Here is a 21007-nt window from a genome sequence, read left to right on the forward strand (position 1 = left end):
AAGCTGCTCCCATAGGGTGAGCCCTGGGGAGGGGTTCCCATCAGCTTCAGGAGTGTTTGTGTTGGGTACAGAAAAGCAGGAATGGTCCCCAGAAGAGATTATTTCCTCCTTCTCTGCTGTTTGCCATGTCTGCTGCTCGTGCCTAACGAGCAGAGTTTTGGCTTTTCATCACATTGTTTCTAGTGGTAAATGCCATTAACCTGTTGTACTGATATATGTAGTTTGTAGGTATAGTATTTTATATTTAGAGAGTTTGGAAGTGAAGGGAGTGTGTTCCTAAGCAAGGAGGAGTGCAGCAGCCACCACTGGATGAAGGCACCAGTCACTCCACACTTTCCACCATGGAAACAATCATCCACACTGCTGGAGTTAAAGCCTGCATCATGATTCACTCATGTGTAGGAGGAACAAATTCCAAACAAGCAAACTGCCTTAATTCTAGCATCTTTTCCTAACGTTTGAGTGCTTGACCTTGTGACTTTAATGTACTTTTAGAGAAGGATTTGCAGGTTGGGTTAGTTTGTGGTACACAGTAATAAAACCTCATTATTTTCAGTTTAAAACCTCAGTATAGTCCCTTCAGTAAGTTCCTGTAATGCACTGCATTACATTTTAATCTTTCTCCTGGATGAATTCTGCATTTGTAGGAACATGACAGGGGCTGGTTTTACTTTCCTTTGCTTTTACAAAATGTTTATTCCGATAATTTATTCCACCTGTGGAATGCATTTAATCCCTGCCATCATTAAACCATTTTAGATGAGCTGTGCTTTTGAAAACATGCTACAATTTTCTTTTACTTGGCTCTTAATGAAAAATACCTTTTTAATAAAGCTGTCTCACCACAGTAATTTGAGACAGTGGCAATTCTGAAATTCCTCAAGCTGCTTTAATCAATAAAGTTATCACCAGTCATTTCCCTTGATAACTGCTTCTTACTGAGACCCTGACTCTGCCTTCTGCTGCTGAGATGTTTGCAGCCTGCACTTAGAATAAGAGGAACTCCCTAAAGTCCAATTTTCATTTTAACCTTTCCTCAATGGCCTAGAAATAACAGATTGCCAGTATTACTTTAATAGATTGGAAATTTAAACCTCTTAGAGGTAACCAGACCTATCTTACAATTCAGTGCTATGACAAAGAATAACACATCTTAAAGGTTACTGAAATGCCTAATTCATGTGTTTTAAGGCAGCTGTTAACAGTGGATGATTTTTACAGCTTTACAATAAAACCTAAATAATGTTAAGGTTCTGATAGTTTTATACAATCATAAAAAGTTCTCTCTGTAGCAAATTATCCTGCTTTAATGGGAGTTATGGCAGGTCATACTGGAGTCCATAAACTACTGGTAGTTAAGCAATTCCCATTGCTGCCACCTGCAAGCCTCAGGTGGGAGTCAGTGGTGCATGAGAGCAGAGAGAGGTGACCCAGGGGTGGCACAGGGCACCTGCTCCTGGGCCAGCATCCCCTCCTTGCCCACCAGCCCAACAGGGCAGCAGCTTCCATCCCAAAATACAAGTGCCCAAGGGAAGTTTGAGGCTTCAATCCAGCTGAAATCTCAGTGGGAATGTCTGGCCCTGCACTTTTGGAGTTCTGAGACAGAAACAAAATTAACAGTAATGTGGGAACCTGCAGCCTGGGATAGTGTTCCTTGGGTGAGGAGAACAGGGAGAAAAGTAAATGTGTTGTATTTCTGGTGTAAAGGGGTTTTGTGCATCAAGGTGTGGTGTGTAAGCTTTATTTCCTCATGGTCCTAGCACATTTAACTTAAGGTTATTAAATCTCTAGCAAAAATTCTGTTCAGGCATAAATATGCCTGACTCTAGAAGCATTCTCTGTGCTAAATATTCTGGTGGAGTTAGCACACTGCCTTCTGTGCATCTCTCTTTGCATCCTGCATGGGCTCCAGCCTCCAAAATCCCCCATCTGAGGGCTGGCTAAATCAGGGTATTCTCATCTTTCTACCTCCTTCATTTCCTGACTCTGTAATTCCTTTTCTGATCAGACATTTTCCTGTGACCAGTAATGAATGCTGAAACTCTGTTTGTGGACAAAACCTACCCGAGGCTCCCACTCACCACCCCAACAGCATCTCTAAAAGATTTATTGGTTTTGGCTGCTCAGGGTCTGTGGCACAGACAGCACCAGTGGCACTGCTGACTGTGGGGATTATAATTTGCATTTCCAGCCCAAATTCCTGGGGGTTGTGTTGATCTCCTCTGTTCTCCCTGCCCCTCTGGGCTGAGTCTGGTGGAGCCCTTTGAGAGCAGTGTTTTCCCTCAGCTTTGGCACATGTGCTTTATTTGCTGTGTCTGTGCAGCCACGCACCCCTTCTCAGCATCTTAGGGAAATTGGAATTACACCCAGAGACTCACTGCATTTTTTTCTCCTTCTTTTTAGTTAATTTGTAGCCAATCTAAAAAAAGTAACTTTTGCAGAAGGATTGAACAGATTAATGGTGTGATCCCTGTGTAAAATGTGAACACGAATGGAGATCTTTCAATTCCAGCTTTCATTGGCTATGTGACCTTTCAGTTTTATATCTTTCTCTCTCTTCTTACCATATTGCAGTCAGAGAGGAAGTTAAACCCAGGTTTGACAGGTAGAGTTTTTTTATTTCCCTTGACAGCGCACCTTCTGACCTCTATCTTCTTGCCAATGATTTTTTAAATCCTAAATGATTTTGGAATAATTGCTCCTCCTTTAGTGATTATTGCCCTTCACTGATAGTAAATCTGTGAAATCCCTGGGGGCTGGAGCACATTTTTGTATGCGTGTGCCACAAGCTGGCCTGGACAGGCATCGCTGCTCCGCTGCAGCTGCACTTCCACAGCTGCCAGAGTCTTGCAGGAAAACTTCCCTGGATGGGGTCAGATACAGCCCTGCTGAGCAGGAGAGGGCTTGGCTGGAGAGGCTGCCCTGCTCTGCCCTTTTTTGTCACAGGAAATTCTTCTCAGGGTTATTAGGACTGAAATTGCCTTTACATCCCAAATGTTGGGATCTGGGCTGAGCGAGGGCATGAGGCGGTGCAGGTCTGTTCCCCCTCAGCCTCAGGGAGGTGTTGGAAGGAATTCTGTAAGGAAAAGGAATTACAGTCTCTTAAAGCCAGTGGTTGAGAGTGATTAAATATCCTGGAGCAGCTTGGGGGGCATTGGGAATGGTGTTGCCAGGTTCTTGCAGCTCTCCATGCAGCAGTGGAATTATTCTCTATTCCTTATCCACATTTAAATGCTTTATTTCCTAATCACTTAAATCTAACCCATCATTTTCTCTCATTTCATGCTGAATTGCTGGTTTGGAAGAGCACTAAGGAAAGGTGAACTATCTACAGGAGAAGCTGTCCCCAAATTTACATGTTTGTAGCTCAGTTTAGTTTATGAATCCTCTCAGAAAATTTAGGTATATCCTGAGATTTCCTTTACAGGCAATGTAAATGTGGGAGAAGATCCTGTTGCAATTAGAGAATTCATAAAAATAGCTCTGCAGGTTTAGTATTTTTATTCTTCAAGCAAAACAGAGCTGGGGAAGGGATGGAAATTCAGGCAGGAATGTCTGGAGCTGGAAGGTACCATGGTTGTGAAAGCCAGGCAGTTAAATTTATGAAGCAAAAGGCTGATTTAAAAGATGAAAATAAAACAATTAAAGATGCAGCTAACTCTGTATTAGACAAAATTCAACTTTAATGGAAAAGGTGAAAAAATCTGATTGATAAACCACTTTACAGACTTCTAAATCTGTGCCTCCCCAGTTTTAGGTGCTGCCTCTGTTCTCTGCAGAATAATCCAGAACACCTTTGGGAGGTGCAAAGCTGATTTTTTGGATCATTAATGGAAAATTGCTGTTTTGTGTATATGCTGGGTTTTGTTGAAACTATAAAATGACATTCCCCCAGTCATTTTAAATTTGAAGAATAGAATAAATACAGTAATTTGTAATGCAGGATGATAAGCACTTGAAACTTTGGTGATGTGAAAGTCAACAGAAAGGACCCCTTGGCTGATGCACTCTGATCCAATAAATATCTTGAACAGAGGCAGCAAGGTGCTCTGTGCACCCTTTTTATCAAGCACCAGACAAATCTTAGCACAACCAGTTACTTTTTTGGTAATCCACTCACTTTTGTTGATTAATATTGGCATACACTGAAACTGGTGGTAACACAAACAGTGCTAGGCCTGTACACATTGTGTCATTCTGTGCAAAAATGAATAAATTCCATTTTGCAGTGATTTCCTGAATTTCTGTATCAACCTGAGAACAGGTTGGGATCAGGCTCTCAGTGATTACAAGCTTAAGCTTTTGACCAGCCTGTAGAACACCAGATTTAAGAAGTTAAGCTTAATTTAAGCTGCTTGGAGCGTAGCAGGAATGGATTGTTAGGAAGAGAAGAGGCCTAACTTCATAAAACTCACCATTTTCTTTCAACTGTGCCCCAAATCCCTTTGATTTCTGTGATTGATTACAAACTGTACAGGTGTGTGCTGTGCCAGTTCACTGCTGGAGGAGCTCTGGCATGAATTTCCCTCAGGGCAGGATGACTTTTAATCAATACGGTGACAATATTATCGTGTTTAATTTGTCCAGTGGCAGCATTAGACCTCAGATCAGGCTGTTTGTTATGTCAGGGGAGGGTGACAGATGGCAGAAATGAACTTTTCCTGTATTTCACTGCCCTGACAGGCCATCATGATCGGGGATGACATTGTGAATGATGTCGGGGGAGCCCAGCAGTGCGGGATGAGAGCGCTGCAGGTGCGGACGGGCAAGTACAGGTCAGTGCTCACCCTGCTCCTCCAGAGCAGAGCCTCAAGGCCAGGCTTTGTCCCTGCCTTTTCTCCATCCTTTCCCCTTGCTCTCAATGTAGGTTTGCTTTTGCTGTCTGCCCAAGCAGCACAGACTTGGGTGGATGCTGATATTTTCTTGTAGGAAAACGCTGCGTGAAAGTAGCAGGAAGGGGAGGACAGACTGTCTTTGATCTTTTGAAGAAATACTTTCTGCTAAATTCCTGCTGTATTTTTTTCATCACAGCACATAGAACTGGTGTATTTCCTGGGGTTTGCTTATTTTTTTCCTGCTGCTGCTTGAAAGTGTTGTACACTTGATATAAGACATGTCTGAAAGCCATGGCAGGGTTGGGATTATAAAATTAGACTGTTGACTCAGCCATCCCTGTGGTCATTCCTCTCTCACAGCTTTAGGAGGGGCTCCATATGCCTGCCCTTCCCTCCAGACACACATTCAGCACTGAGGTGTCTGAAGCACAAGAGCTGCTTCCCCAGCTCTCGCCTTGCCAGAGTGCAGGGTCCTGTAGGGTCACCCATGGCCCCAAAAGCAAACTTGTCCTTGTGCAGCTGTGCCCATGATCTGAGCTCTCACTGAGCTGTCACAAGGCCAGCTGCTGAGGGGGGCACAGAGTGCACCTCTAAACAGGACATGCCCCAGTGCTGAGCAGGTTGGGTTTGAGGGCAGCTCAAGGTGGCTCCAAATGCAGTGCAGAGATCTGTCCCTCCATTTGACATTCTGATCCCAGCACCAAAATCTCATTTTAATCATCTCCCCTTCCCCAGAACCATGCCTCCTTGTGGTATGGTTCAGCCACAACCTTTGCCATCTGATGTCATTTGTATTTTCAGTTTTTCTTCACTTTCAAATACTGAGACTGTAAAAGAAGGATGCTCCTTTGGGGAGGGATACAGCACATGACAATTATGCTTGCCTAAACTGTATGAAAAGTTATTCTGCTTGTTTTCAAGTCAATCTGTTCCTCAATTTTCCTTTTTAGTTTGTGTAAGGTGATAAAATAATACCCTGTGCCTTAATTCTAATGGACCAGTAAGTGATGGTTTCTGAAGAAAAAAAGTCAGGTACAAGTGTATTGTATTTTATATCATTTTAGGATAGTACATCTGAAAATGAGATGTGTATCTGAATAAAGCTTGGGAAATCCCAAAGATTAAAAAATTAATTATATAGTTTCTGATTTGGGGATTATTTCTCTGTAATCTTTGTGGTCCCAGGAGCTGGACTTGATGATCCATGCAGGTACCTTCCAACTCAGGACTTTCTATGGCTCTAATCCCATGAGGTTCCTAATGGAGAAAATAAGGATTCAGTGGTTGATTTTATGCTTCTGTTAATGGGATTACTTTGCAAATCCCCATTTTGTTGCCACACAGATCCAGGTGCCAGCAAAGAAGGTATCTTTGCACACAAAGGTGAATTAGGTCTTTTCTGCTGACCAGAACTCTCCTGTTCCATGCTTTGCCTATCATGAAATGTGCCACGAAGTGGTGATGTTGCATCCACCCTGCTCAGGCAGCTGGCACAAACTCTGTGTACACAAACACACATAAAGATGTGTCATCATATGCTAGAGAGGCATTTTCTTGTGTCAAGGTTGAGTCATGGATTCACAGCTGAAAGGGAGTAGCTGGCTGTCCTGGGTGGGCAGCAAGGATGGTGTTTCCTGTTTCAGTGTGGGGTTGGTGCTTGCTCAGCTCAGGCACTGTTGCAGAGCAGTCAAACACAGATGAGTCTCTCTCAATTCCCTGTGTCGTGCCAGGCCTGCTCTCAGCAGCTGGGAGTAAAATGAAGTAACTCCTGCTTGCCAGGAGAGGTCAGAGGTGTGTCTGTGTTTTTCAGAATGACTTATTTAGTACACTTAGAAAATCAAGGCACGCGGTGAGGACGGACAGAAAATAAACAAGCGACGTGCAGGATAAATTAAAAATAAATAACATGTGCTTATTTGGTGGTGAGGTCAGTTTAAAATCTGATATATAAGATATACAAAGGTGCTGTCTTTGCCTTTAGCCTTTGGTGACAGCGAGTTCTGTGCTGCACCCGAGCACCTCTGGATGGCATCATTGGCTCGTGCACATCGCTGTGAGCCACAGCCTGGGGCTTCCCCACCATCCTGGGCTGCTTGTCCAAAAGTCTCTTAAAGCACAGAGCTGTCAGGGTTTTGCTGCAGGTGTTGGTGGGGTGCTGGTGTGGTGGGATTGCCACAGGTTTCAATAAGAGCATCACTGAAAGGTTTGGGTTGGGTTTGTCCCCCTCCTTCCCCACCCAAAGGATGTCCCAAGGTGCACAAGGGTGCTTGGGGCAGCTCTCCTGCTTTCAGGGCTCAGTGCAGTTTACATGGACAATTTAGGAAAAGGTTCTTCCCCCAGAGGGTGCTGGCACTGCCCAGGCTCCCCAGGGAATGGGCACAGCCCTGAGGCTGCCAGAGCTCCAGGAGCATGGACAGCACTGCCAGGGACAGGGTGGGATTGCTGGGGTGTCTGTGCAGGGCCAGGAGCTGGACTGATGATCCCTGGGTCACTTTCCAGCTCAGGATGCTCTCTGATTCTACATTTGTGTGTTTTCCAAGGTCTGCTGCCCACCCAGTGCCCACCCAGGTTATGCAGGGATGTGCCCTGGGGTTGCCTCCTCCCCAGGCTCTCACCCCCCTGACCTCTGCAAAGTCTCTCCACTGTGGGCTGCTCCCAGCATGAGATTCAAAACATGGGTTAAACATTCAGTTTTGTACCACCTTGCATGGAGTCCTGCAAGTTGGCTCTTTCGTCCTGCTTCTCTTGGATCTTTAAAGTCAATTAAAATCTGTGCAGCCTATTTCCTTTAATGTGACACAGTTTTCCTGTTTCCCCCTCCATCTCAAGTGCTGAACTCTTTCTCAGTAGCCAAAGCAGGCACAGATCAGTCCAAGAAAAGCTATAAATAATGAAACAGAATAAAACTTCTGCTGGCACAAATCAGGGCAAAAGTTGGGAAGGTGAGGGGATAAGATTGGTGTGTTGGGTGACCTGACACTGGGTGAATAGCTGTGCTGGCCTTCCCTGGGTGTAAATTCTATTTGCAAAGGATCAGTCTGGGCTGCAGGCTTCTCCTGTCTGTTTGTCCCATGCCCAGGACAGACCAGGCCATTGCTGCAGGCTCCTGAGGGCTCTGAGATTTGTCAGCATTGGGAAATGTGGTGCCAGTTCCAGAATTTCTGTGCACACCTGGCCGACATCTTTCCCATCTAGAGAAGAGCATGTTCTTGTCTTCCAGCTCAGGGCATGTGCTAATTCCACTTGCAGCTAATTGGCCTTGACATCAAACCAATGATTCCCACAATAACTATTGATTCTGCAGTGCTGTGTAATATCCTCATTCCTTTTTGTAGGCTGCAAGTTAGAGCAGAGGAAAATGACTTTGAGGCTTTTCCAAGTGTCTCCCTGTACCTCTGGAAGCAGCTTCCAGGTGCATCAGATGGATCTTGGCAGGGGGTAAGAATTGCTTCCCCCCTTCTACTCGTTGTTATTTAGAGATTTTGATTTGTAAATAATGGATTTTCCATTGCTGGTGTGTGGCAGCAGCCGGGAGTATTCATGGCCCACTGCCCCTGCTCACCTGTGGGCTCTGGGCTGGCTTTGGAATGTGGCAGTGTGGATCCATCCCCTCTCAGTGCCCTCCTGGGCTTTCCTTCCTTGGATTAGGGATTAATCTGGTGGCCATGGCTGATGCTGACAGCAGTCAGCATCCCTGAGCTGCCTCATTACAGACATCAAGGATTGCCCAGGGATGGAGGCCCTGGGAGCTGCCATCTCCTGCCAGCTCTGCCACTGTTCTCCACAACTGGGTCAGGTTACTTCATGTGTCCCTACTTTTTAATTATCCTCTGAGAATAATTACCCTGACTTCCTTAATAAAGTGGCTTGTGATCTGTTCCTCTTGCCTGGTTAAAGAAAACCCAGAGAATTTGTAGTAAATTGGCTTACCAGGAGAGAAATCAAAACGTGACCAAGACAAAAGCTGGGGCAGAGAAGTCTTTTGGACTGACTAAGGATTGGGAAAAGCAGGTTCTGTCATTAAATGAAATTACAAAATTATTCTTCAAAAACACCCCACACATAGATAAATTCACCGCTGTCACTGTGTAATTCAGTGACACTCATGACAATTTCTGGGCAGAAAGTCTCCTCTTGCTGCTCTGCAGGGAAGGAGCATCCCTCCACCCTCTCTTTCCTGCTCCCTGTGTTACCAACCCAGCCAAGATGAGCAATTTTATGAGTTCTTTCCCATCTCTTGGGTACCAGCAGTGTGTCATGAGAATGAGCAGGCAGACACTCCCTTTGTGCAGAAACACAACCAGAGGCATTCCTAGGGCCTCACATCCTGATCATTAAGCCTGTGTCAAGTATTAAATGGAAGGAGTTCCAACCCATATTTGCACTGTGAAAAGTTGTATTACAATTCATGCTGGTTAATGTCTTAAGCAATGTTTGTTAAAGCTGGAGTCAGTGAGTTGGTTGTGGTGGCTGATTGCAGGCAGGGCCAAGGCACTGCCTTATCACCCTTTATTGCATATTCAAATTATGGTTTGCTCTGTCTGTGAGAGGATCTTCACATGTTTTTATCAATTGCTTGACCACAGTTTGGTTACCATAATACTTGAATCAGCTTTGTACAGGAAGCTCAGAGTAAATCCTGCAGTGCCTTAGTGTGCACATCTGATCACATCCTTCCACCTTCCCAGAGTATTCCAGTGTCCAGTCACAGAAATTACTAACTCATGCATGAATTTAATTATCTTCAGCCTGAAAGAGAAGTGGGAGTTTGAGGGGGGTTTATTAGCAGATAATTTATTTATTGGTAGCATAATAAACCTCGAGGGAGCAGTGCGTGCTCAGGACACACCCTGAGTATCAGAATAGAGATCAATCTGCAATGAGAGCGGGAGAAATAAAGGAGGAATGGATCAGGTGAGTGAGGAAAAGCAGCATTCCTCAGGCCCTGACAGTTCTGCTCTCTGCCTGTCCCTGGCAGCCCCTGCAGTCAGCTCTGTCACCCGCAGCCCCTGGCAAGGGAGGCAGTGTGCACTCTGCAGCCTGGCACTGACCACATCTGCTGCAATTCTGCTTCCCCTCTTGCCTCACATCCTCCCAGCTCAGGCAGCAGCAGAGGCAGCTCAGGTTTCTATTTCTCCTCTTCTGAAGCTGATAAAGGGCTGGAAGGAGAGGAGCTGGTGCCAGTTTCTGCCACCTTGAAGGCAGAGGCAGCAGGACCTGGGGGGACACGTGGCTCAGCTGGTTTGGTGTATGGGACTAAAGCACTTCCAGGCCCTCTCTGACAGCACCCAAAGCTAATGGCCTTTCTTCTTTCATTCCCTTCTGCTCTGGTGCCTGCCTGTCTTGGCAGGACGTGCTCTTCCAGCCTGGGCTGGCAGCCACCCTCCCTCCCTCCCTCCCTCCCCAGCTCCTGCCCTGCCTGAGCAGCACCAGAGCCTTTGGCAGCTGCTTGCTTGTCCAAAGTGTTGTTTTCCTTTCCCTCCTGCTGCAGTTCCTGAGCTGAGCTGGTGCTGGTGGCAGTTCAGGGCTTTTCCTGGGCTTCCACAGGCTGTGTCCAGCACCAGCACCTGTGACCTGAGCAGCACAGCGCAGGGGATGGTCCTCACTTATTTTTGTCCCTGTTTGTATCCCTTTTCTCAGCACCTGCACAAGGCTGCAGTGGAACATTCCCCAGTGAAGGAGCCTTTCTCAACACTTGTCCCTTGCAGAGCACTGAGCTGCATCAGCTTGTCCAGCCTTTGGCAGCATTGATGAATTCCATACCAAAGGAAAACCACTGTATTTCTGTGAAAATGCAGCTGAGAGTGCTGAAATGTGCTGTAGAAAGGGCACAGCTGGGACAGCTGCACAATTGGGGTTTCACTAGAGATTTCCTTTTTTTTAAGCATGGGTTCCTCCTCTCTGCTGGTCTTTTTCCTGTAGCTAAATATCCTCCAGGCTCTTTGATGCTGCAGGGAGTCCTCTCAGACTGCTCAGATTGATAAAACCAAGGCAGAGCATTGTTTTCAAAGGCAGAGAGAAGCAAATAAGAGAGAGGCTGCTGATGTAACTCCCTTGAAGCAAATGCTTCAATATCTGAAGTTTAATCTGGCTCAGGCCCTTGCTTGTACTGTAAACACACTCATGAGCAGCAGTGCCAGAACAGTGCCTTGTGCTGGCACCCTGCAAGCACAGAACACCTGAGCATTCCTGTTTGAATGCTGCTCTGTGTGCCCATGGATGCTGGAGAGTCCCTGCAGGCTTAGCCAGTGACATTTATTTTTTTTTTTTCTCTACGAGTGGGTTCAGCCAACAAACCCAGAGTGGCTGCCTGCCACCCCTGGAAGTGTCCAGGGCCAGGTTGGACAGGGCTTGGAGCAGCCTGGGGTAGTGGAAGGTGTCTCAGAAGGTGGAACTGGATGGGCTTTGAGGTCCCTTCCAACCCAAACCAATCAATTCTGTGATTCCAGCAGCTGCAGAAGGGATGCAGACAGATTTTATTGGGGTGCAGGGGACAGGGGCTGCCAGCCCCGAGACACAGGAGCTGCTGCCCTCCAGCAGCCTCTGCTGGGCTGGCTCTCACCCCTTTGGGAGCGTGGTGGGACTGGCAGAGTTAGAAACAAAGCAGCCAGCAGTGCCAGCTGTGGGTCTGCTGCAGCCTGGGATGTGTGTGTTTGTGTGTGCTTGTGAGTGCTGGTGTGTGTTTGTGAGTGTTTGTGTGTGTGTGTTTGTGTTTGTGAGTGCTGGTGTGTGTCTGTGTTTGTGTGTGTGTGTGTGAGTGCTGGTGTGTGTTTGTGTGTGTGTGTGTGTTTGTGTGTGTGAGTGCTGGTGTGTGTTTGTGTGTGTGAGTGTTTGTGTTTGTGAGTGCTGGTGTGTGTTTGTTTGTGTGTGTGTGTTTGTGTGTGTGTGTTTGTGTGTGTTTGTGTGTGTGTGTTTGTGTTTGAGTGCTGGTGTGTGTTTGTGTGTGTGTGTTTGTGTTTGTGAGTGCTGGTGTGTGTTTGTGTGTGTGTGTTTGTGTGTTTGTGAGTGCTGGTGTGTGTGTGTTTGTGTGTGTGTGTTTGTGTGTGTGTGTTTGTGTGTGTGTGTTTGTGTGTGTGTGTGTTTGTGAGTGTCTGTGTGTGTGTGTGTGTTTGTGAGTGCTGGTGTGTGTTTGTGTGTGTGTGTTTGTGTGTGTGTGAGTGCTGGTGTGTGTTTGTGTGTGTGTGAGTGCTGGTGTGTGTTTGTTTGTGTGTGTGTGTTTGTGTGTGTTTGTGTGTGTGTGTTTGTGTTTGTGAGTGCTGGTGTGTGTTTGTGTCTGTGTGTTTGTGTGTGCTTGTGAGTGCTGGTGTGTGTTTGTGAGTGTTTGTGTGTGTTTGTGTGTGTGTGAGTGCTGGTGTGTGTTTGTGTGTGTGTGAGTGCTGGTGTGTGTGTGTTTGTGTGTGTGTGTTTGTGTGTGTTTGTGTGTTTGTGTTTGTGAGTGCTGGTGTGTGTTTGTGTGTGTGTGTTTGTGTGTGTGTGAGTGCTGGTGTGTGTTTGTTTGTGTGTGTGTGTTTGTGAGTGTCTGTGTGTGTTTGTGAGTGTCTGTGTGTGTTTGTGTGTGTGTGTGTGTTTGTGAGTGTCTGTGTGTGTGTGTGTGTTTGTGAGTGCTGGTGTGCTGCAGCAGGAGCTCCAGTGCAGGGTGGGTGACAGAAGGAGGCTTTGGGGTGCAGGCAGCTCTGCCCTGCTCTGGCTGGGTGCAGACAGCCTGGGACGTGACTCACAGTCACACTTTGCCCCCAAACCATCCCAATTGTCGCTTGTCTGTGGTTTCCAGTGGCTGTCACAGCGGGGTTGGCTCCACCTCAGCCCTGCTGAGAGGCGCTGGTTCAGCACACGGGGCAGGTGCTGCTGCTCGGGGTCTGCATCCTCTGGGCCTTTGAACCAAAAGTCTCCCTACAAAACAGGCTGTGTGTGTCTGTGAGGAGCAGGGAAAGAGCCTGGCTGCTCTTTGGGTGGATCTGCAGCTCATCCCAAAGGCTTTTCCTTACTTCTCTGCTTTGTGTGCACAGTGAAACATCACTTGCTTAAATGGCCAAAGCACAGCACAGGCACTGGCTGATCAGGGGATGCAATTAGGGAAATTAGTGCAATGAGTCTGATGAGGAGCAGCTGGGGGGGCTCAGCCCGGAGGAAAGGGAGCTCAGGGGGGACCTTCTTGGTCTGTAACTGCTTGGGAGGAGGCTGCAGCCAGGTGAGTGTCAGTCTCTTCTCCCAGGTGACAACAGGACAGGAGGAAATGACCTCAAGCTGTGCCTTGGGAGGATTAGATTGGGTTTTGGGGAAAAATTCTTCACAAAAAGGTTTGTGCAGCCCTGGCACAGCTGCTCAGGACAGTGGTGGAGTCCCTATCCCTGGAGGGATTTAAAAACTGTGTGGATGTGGCACCTGGGGCTGTGGGTCAGTGGCACTGACAGGAATTTGGGGAGGCAGGGTGGGCTGATGGGGCTGTCAGAGCCAGGTGGGAGCTCCCAGGCTGCAGCCACAGGGCCCTTCTCCATCCCCATTCCCAGTGCAGGGACACATTTCTCACTGGGAATTTCCAGAGGGCTCTGTGGGGCAGGACACAGCCAGCAGACTCGTGGAATAACAAGAACTGTCCAGCTCAGCTGTTGGCTGCACAACAGAGTCCAGGCCTAAAAATAGGAGGATGTCTGACCCCAAAGTGAAGGATTTTTACTTGAAACCCAGCCTGGCACCCACCCAGGGTGACATCATCCAGAGGGGAAGTTGGAAAAGCTTCCAAACTCATTGCTTTCCGTGGAGAAGTGCTAAATGCATGTGTCAGCAGATAATCCAGCAGCACATTTGCTGTGGCCATGAATCAGGGGAGAGAGGAACTGGGAAGGAAGGACCTGAAGGGGGAGGAACAGGATTGGAGCTGCAGGTTAGAAAGGAGTTTTGGGAGTGTTGCCTGTGTACAGCTCGAGGACAGATGATAAAGTCCATTCAGGCTGAGTCTGTCCCTTGAGGATGACATTTTTCTTTCCTTTGAAGTGTGCTAAAAGTTACTGTGCTGCTCTCAAGGTTCTGGCTGTGAAACCACCCAGTGGTGTGTGGTGATATTGGCCAAAGCTGTGCATGATTTGGATTTTCAAGTGCCTGGATACTGCTGGAGGTGGCCATGGAAGCATCTGAGGTGCCCAGGTGCTGACTGACTGCCTTGGTTTCAGCTCTCTGATATTTGCAGCAGCTTTTCCCAGGCTAACCTTCAGGGATTTGATCCAAATCTGTGCTCACATGGCATGGGTGACCTTGCTGCTGCTGTTCTGTGCTTGAACACAGTCCCTCATGCTTCTGTGCTGAGCTGCTTTTTCTTCTGTAAAAGTGACAGTGTGTATGAAATGTGGTGGCAGCTTTCCTCTGGAGCTTGGTGTCTTTTCCCTGTGGATGCTGCCAGGCAGCTCCTGTGCTCACCCTCTAACGAGGACACCTTTCCCTCAGTGCTGAAATCTGCAGCTCTTTGCAGAGGATGAAAGCTGAGTGTGATATGAGGAGTCTCCTCTATCTGTTTCCCTTCTGCCTTTTAAATTCTCATTATGTATTTATGATGCTGTTGTAGCAGGGATGCCTGGAGCACAACCATGGGCACTGTTTGGTCTCTGGGTCCCCAGTGAAGCTGGAAAAGCTGTGTTGTTGTGTAAACACTGTGTCAAGAGCTGATTTCATGTGTGCTGCTGGGCATTTTCACCCAGCTCTGATAATGAAAAGAGGAAAGGAGTTTTGCCATGCCAACATAGACATCTGATAGGAAACCAATTTATTGGGTAGAGACTAAGAACAGGGGTTCAGGCACACCAGCCCTTCCTTCTTGGGGTTTTAGCACTCTTAGATCATGACAGCAGTGACACTGGCTGTGTGCTGGGAAATGACGTGGCTGTGGTGGCAGGGGTGCTGCACTGGCACTGCCTGAGCCTGGGGCAGGCAATGATACCCAGGCAGGGTCAGGAATTTAATTCCATGCCAACACCAAATACAAGGAGGTCAAGCTCCCAGCTCCCAGGGGATTGACCAGTTTTTTTCCATGGTTTACCCTTTTTCTGCATGAAATCTTGAAGCCTGCCTGACCCAGGGACAGATCTCTGCTTGCAGCCAGGCTGTGAAACCTCTGAGCTTTTGATCCCTGGCACTCCTGATGAGGCACAGCCCAAGTGGAGCAGCTGGGTGAGTGGCAGGGGCCTAAACCTGAGCAGCTGGGATAAATCTGGCACTCCAGGAGTGAATGGCAGTCCTGCTGCAGCACAGAGCCTTCATTCCAGTGAGCATTAGTGGAGCTGACAGACGTGAGAGTGAGCACACACTGGACGAGCCAGCTCTCGTTCTTGCAGACGGAGCACTTTTATTTTTCCTTGCTGGTTGAGATGTTCTAGCAAACACTCGACTTCCCTGTCATCCATAAACTATGTAGAGAGGTGGGGAGTTGCCTTTTTACCCAAGCAAATGGACTTCTGCTTTGAAAAGTCCCTTCCTGCAGTTTTTGGCATGACTGATCGCTCTGTTCTCAACAGCCCCTGAGCTTCGTGATGCAGTAGTTTTGTACAAAGCTGTATTCTTATGTGCAGAAGCTCTTAGAGTTCTTTGAAAACACATCCCTAGGTGTCTGTGCTGTGGTTTTAAGGGAGAGTTGGAGATGGGCCTTGCCTGGAGGAGGGAGTGGGTTCTGGGGCTGTGAGGCAGTGGCCAGAGGCGCTGGCAGGCACTCGGCGCTGGCCAGCGCTGCTGCACGTAGCACAAGCTGTCAGATCACATGCAGATAAAAACACTGCATGTTAAAAGACCATTACAGCATGAATTGAGCCATATTGTGCATTTACTCTGAGGAGCAGTGCTTGATGAAACACATCCCCTTCCCTGTGCTGGATCCTCATTTCCCCATTGCACACTTCTGGGGGACTCATAGAACAGCACCTTCCCCTCTCCAGTCATCTCTGTTTTTCTGTTGCCTTTCTGGTCATTAAATACAAACGTAATAAATGCATTTATTTCTGGAGCAGAGCTTTGCAATCCTTCCCTGTGCACACAGGGCCAAGAGGCTCAGCTCAGAGCTGGCACTGGCCACAGGGCTGTGTGCTCACGTGCTCGCTCTGAAGGGACTCGAGCATTTTGTGCAAACATATGTTGGAAATGCCACTCGTGACCGCCTCAGGGCCATCGTGTGGGCTCAGCCCTGCTGCAGATGGGCTCCCAGCTGGCCCTGGGCAGGCACTCAGAAAATCCCAGTGCCCTGAGGAAAGCCTGGGAACCGCAGCGTGGCAGGGCAGAGGGAGAATCCGCTCCTCTGCGGGGCAGCACTGACCTTTGTGATCACAAAGGCATCTCTGCCTCCCTCCATCAGGCAGCAGTGATCAGCCACAGGGGCTGCTCTCCTCTGGGGCTCCTATTCCCCCTGTCCTGGCTCCTGGGAGAGGAGTGAGAGGACAGGTTTTGGCTGAGGATGGGGAGACCAGCTCCTGTTCATACAAAATGGGTACAAAGACCTCAGTGGAAAGGGGGGAAAAAAAAACTCTGTCTGCATTTCAATCAGCCTAATTAAAGTGGCTTTTTGCAGGGGCTGGCAGGCCCAGAGTGATTTGTGCAATTAATGCCTTTTGTGTTTGTGTGGTGGGGTTTTTTCTTACCTCACTCGTTTATGGGACCATCACCTATGTGTAATCTGTGCTTTTAAGGTTAGAAATAAGGGGCTGGATCCTCAGCTGCTCCAAGGAGTGGAGTAAATGGGGAGAGCTCTGCTGATTTACACCTGTGCTGCTCTGGATGTTTGGAAATAGCTTAGCAAGTGTAAAAGAGGGGGGAAGAAAAGGTTTCTCCATCCATCTGGAACACATTGCATCCATCAGGGGAAGGAGAGGCATTTGTGAGAGTGAATGCTTCATTTATCAGTGCATGAGCTATTGAAAAGCCTGGATGTAGCTGGGATAATTAGAACCCAGATTAGTCTTCTTGGAATGGAAAAGTAACGACAATCCTAATTTTACCAAATCCTCTGAAATGTATTGCCTATTTGTTTAACACCCCAGACCCTTTCCAACAGCAGGGGATCTGACAGATTTACGGAGGTGCAGTTTGGTAATCTGAATACTTGGGAGTTCATCTGCCTGGGCTGCTCTGGTTATTTTCACTGTCACCACTTGGAGGCCCTGGGAACTGGGGATGCAGATGGGAGCACAGGGGAGGCACGGGCCAAACATCAGCTGGAGACACTCAAGCATTCTCCTTTCACTGGGCTCTGCAGGTGAGGAGGACCTGGCCAGCTTCAGCTGTGGGTGGGAAGGGACCAAAGCTCCTTCCTTCCCCTCTTCAGGACCTGCCCCTTTTTCTTTCCTGAATATTTGGTTGTTTGTTTTTTTTTTCCCTGGATGTTTCTCCCATCCCTGGAAATGTTCAAGGCCAGGCTGAATGGGGTTTGTTTGGAGCAACCTGGTCTAGTGGAAGGTGTCCCTGCTGGTGTCTGGGATTGGAACTGGGTGGTTTTTAAGGTCCTTTCCAGTCCAAACCTTCCATGATTCTCTGTTAGGAGAGGCAAGATTCAGAAATTCCCCATGCAAGGAAGGTCAGAGTGCCCAGTATTTGGGGATATTTGGAGAGCTGACTGCAGTTACCCTGTGCCAAGCCATGGGTATCACCTGTCCCCCTCAGTCTTATCAAAACTGAAAACCTCTGCTAGAGGCAGGAATAGCAGCATAAGAAGGAAAATCCCTTTGGGACAAAAGAGGCTTTGTGAAGAACAGAGGATATCCAGAATCTGTGGAAAGGCAGGAAAAGGAGCAGAGCTCTGCACCTGGAAGCTTCATTTGCTGCCATCATTTAATAAGAGCGGAAAATACCTGGGCTGGGTTTTTATAATTGTTTCTGGTCTTTTTTGTGATAAGTTCATAACTTTTAGGCCTGTCTGCATTTGTGGCTTTATGGGCTGTGCTGCCTTCTGGCTGAATATTTACTCTTTTCTTACCACAAAAGTCAGTGCCTTCCCAGTGCAGCAGGAGCTGAAACACAGAGTCTTGATTTCCTGTTCAAATCTAATGCATTTGGGATTTTGGAGTTTTTGCAAGCACTCACAAACCCCCAAACAACAAACCCTGAAAGCTGAAAATGATTGTCCAAAGAAGACAGAAGGAAAATTTCCTTTGCCTCCTTCTGAGTCAGGGGTTTAGTCCAAGGGGTTCAGCAGCACTTTAGACACAAGCCAGATTCTCCCTAATAAAATTCAAAAGGCATTTTTCCTTCAGGCCACAAGTTCTAATGTAAAATCTCCCACATTTTCCTACACCACTGTCAGGAACTGGCCCCTGCTGGAGGTGGAGTGCAGAGTTAGCTCAGGCTGCCTGTCTGGAGGATTTTTCCTGCTGCACTTTGCACAGGAGCACACAGAGGGGGCCTCGTCAAAACAATTGTAGAAATAAAAAATCCTTGTCACCAGGATTGCTGTGCTGTCCAGGATGGCCAGGACCCCTGCCAGGGGGCTCAGAGACCCTGGCACAGAGCCCAGGATGCCCCTGTGGGTTTGATTATGACCCATGGAGCAAGTTACCCACCTTAGATGAAGATCTGCAAGCCACAACAGTTTAAGCAGAATGACAGTGAAGTTATCATGGGGTGGAAAAGTAGATTTTGGGGTTTTCCAGAATGGGGGTTCAGGGGGCAAGATGGAGGGATCTGGGTGTGTCCAGCCTTTCTCCTTCTCCTTCTTGGCCTCCATCTTCTGCTGTGATGGTGGCACTTTTAGATTGGTTTAGAGTAGAAGCTCACTGTCTAACATAGGTGATAGGTGTTGGAAAGTAATTGTAAATATTGTACAGGTAGTTTTTAGTATAAAAAGGTAACACTGCCCTGGGGCAGGCAGAGTGCCTCTGTCTGTCCTGCTGAGCAGACCTTGGCAGGCCAGGAAAAAGAATTTTATAGATAAGGAACAATAAACAACCTTGAGACTGAGACCTGAAGAGCTCTGACTCCTCCTTTGAGCACCAGGCTGGGAAAAGAGACTTTAACACATCTCAGGGTCACTGTGAGCAGCGAGAGACCCCCAGACAATCAGGGGGGGCTGGGATGTGCCTGGGGGGTACCAGGAGGCTCCAGTGTCCCTGTTACCAAAGCAGTGTCCCCACAGTGCTGTGCTCCCAGCCTCTGTGCTGCCATCCCCCCATGCCTGATCACATTTCTGCAGGTGTCCAAGCCCTGAAAAGTTTGGGGTGAGCTGTTGGATGGTGTGGGGCTGGTGGTTTATGAGGGAACATCTGTGCTTTGTCACCTGGAGGTTACAAAAGAGTTGGCCTGAGTGAGACAAAGGAAGGAATTTTTGCATGTGCTTGGGGAAATGGTGGGGAGCAGCAGAAAATGAACCTCCCTTTGTCCAGAGCAGAGCAAGTGCCCTCAGTGCCAGCTCTGCCCCACATTTAACCCCCCTTAGGCAGATTGCTGATCCTGGGGGCCAGCAGCAGCTCCAAGGCTTAGGAAACCAAAGCCACTTCTGGGGGCTTTTTGTCTCCCAGGTTTCCTGCTGCAGCCCTGGCAGAAGTGGTGCCAGCCAGGGCTGTGGCAGTGGCTGTGGCTGGTGCTGCCAGCTGTGCAGCAGCTGTGGGCCAGGGAGTGCTGCCAGCTGTGTGTGGCAGCCCTGCCAGGCTGGAGAGATGAGCAGGGCCTGGTCCCTCCCTGTCTGAAGCCAGTGGGAGCCTCTCCATCTCTCCATCACTCCTGGAAAACATCTTTTACCTCCCAAATCTTCCTGTTCTTTTTTCTTTTTTACTTTTAAAACATCACAGCCCACAGTCGCAAGAGGCAGGGCTGTTCCTGAAATCCTGACCTGGGATTGTTTTCAGCTGCAAAATGCTGTGACAATGTTCATGCTGTGTCTTGGGAGGGGATTTTCATGCTGTGTAAACGTGAGGTGTCCTGGAAGTTGCTCTTGGGGGGTTTTGGGGAGTGATTACAGGAGATGCTAAATAGGGAGGTTGAGGAGGTTGGGATGGAGTGACTCCCTTGGCTTCCATCAGTGCTTGGACCCTCTGTTCCAGCTGCAGTGAGCATCATTCAGCTCCAGAGTGCTGCACCCTCCTCCCACACCCTTGTGTGGCCATTCCCAGGAGCTTTGTCCCTGCAAAGCACAGCCTGTCACCAGCAGGACAGGACAGTCAAAGGGGAGCAGTGGAGTTTGCCATAGAAACATTCAAACCTTACCCAGGCTGAATAATGATGCAGGGTGCCATTCCATACTCTGGGATGCTGCCTGGATGTGCTGCTGGATCTGATGGGATGGATGAACAGCTTTGCAGCTCAGCTCCCTGGGCTTGTCCCAGTGGCTGTCCCTGCCTGGCTGCAGGTTGCTCAGGGAGGGGATTTTGGTTGTTCAGGGGTCTTGATGGGGTTCTCTGTGCCAGCCCCAGCATGGGCTGTTCCTGCTGGCTTCAGGGAGGGTCTGCAGAGGCACATCAGCAGTGCCAGCAGCTCCAGCTCCTCCTGACACTGCCTGCCTGCTCTCAGACTTCCTATACACAGAATTCACAGAATCACTGGGCTGGAAGAGACCTTCAAGATCATCGAGTCCAACCCAGCCCCAACAGCTCAACTCAACCCCGGCACCCAGTGCCACATCCAGGCTTTGTCAAACACACCCAGGGACGATATCCTTCTCCTGGGAGCAGAAACCATCTCTCTGTGGCTCTGGGCAAATCAGGAAGATCAAAAGCTTCCCTCAGTGCCCTCTCTGATGCTGGCATTGTGCCCCTGTGCCCTGCTTGCCAGACCTCCTCCTCCCCCTGCACAGGGTGGCATTGCTGAGGAGGGTCCCCCCTTGCTGAGGGCTGAGCTGTCCCCACTCAGTCCCTGCTGGATGCTGTGGGGACACATCCCAGGCAGTGCTTCCCAGGGAAAGCCAGGCTCTGCTCAGAGCCCCTCAGGGACAGGCTGTGCTCACCCTCTGACTTCACCTGGGCAATGGGAAAGGTGCAGGGGGATGTCTGAGGGAAGAGCAAACCCAGCCAGTGCTGGAGGGGCTGGAATCAGAGCACTGGCCCTGCTCTGAGCCAAACCCACACACGCAGCCAGGCAGGCTTTATCCAAGAGAGCAGCACTCAAGGAAAAGCAGACAGAAAAAGCTGTGGTGCTTGTCCCAGCCCACGTGCAGCCCTGTTTTCCAAAGGGAGAATTCCACACTCCTGTAGGGGTAGCTGGAGACAAAGCCCATC

At 48.5% G+C, this 21007-nt stretch overlaps 1 protein-coding gene across 2 annotated transcripts in view; it reads left to right on the forward strand.

Moving 5' to 3' along the window:
* LHPP (phospholysine phosphohistidine inorganic pyrophosphate phosphatase) overlaps nt 1-21007 on the forward strand; it is a 78368-nt gene that overhangs the window by 18972 nt on the left and 38389 nt on the right. Inside the window, exon 6 of one of the 2 annotated variants that reach the window (XM_066554324.1) lies at nt 4684-4775. The exons of the other annotated variant lie outside the window; for it this stretch is intronic. Coding sequence (XP_066410421.1) covers nt 4684-4775 — 92 coding nt within the window. The remainder of the gene's footprint in view (nt 1-4683; nt 4776-21007) is intronic. 2 annotated transcript variants of the gene reach the window in all.

The sequence above is a fragment of the Molothrus aeneus genome, chromosome 8 (genome assembly GCF_037042795.1).
Source record: "Molothrus aeneus isolate 106 chromosome 8, BPBGC_Maene_1.0, whole genome shotgun sequence".
In the NCBI taxonomy this organism is placed as follows: Eukaryota; Metazoa; Chordata; class Aves; order Passeriformes; family Icteridae; genus Molothrus; species Molothrus aeneus.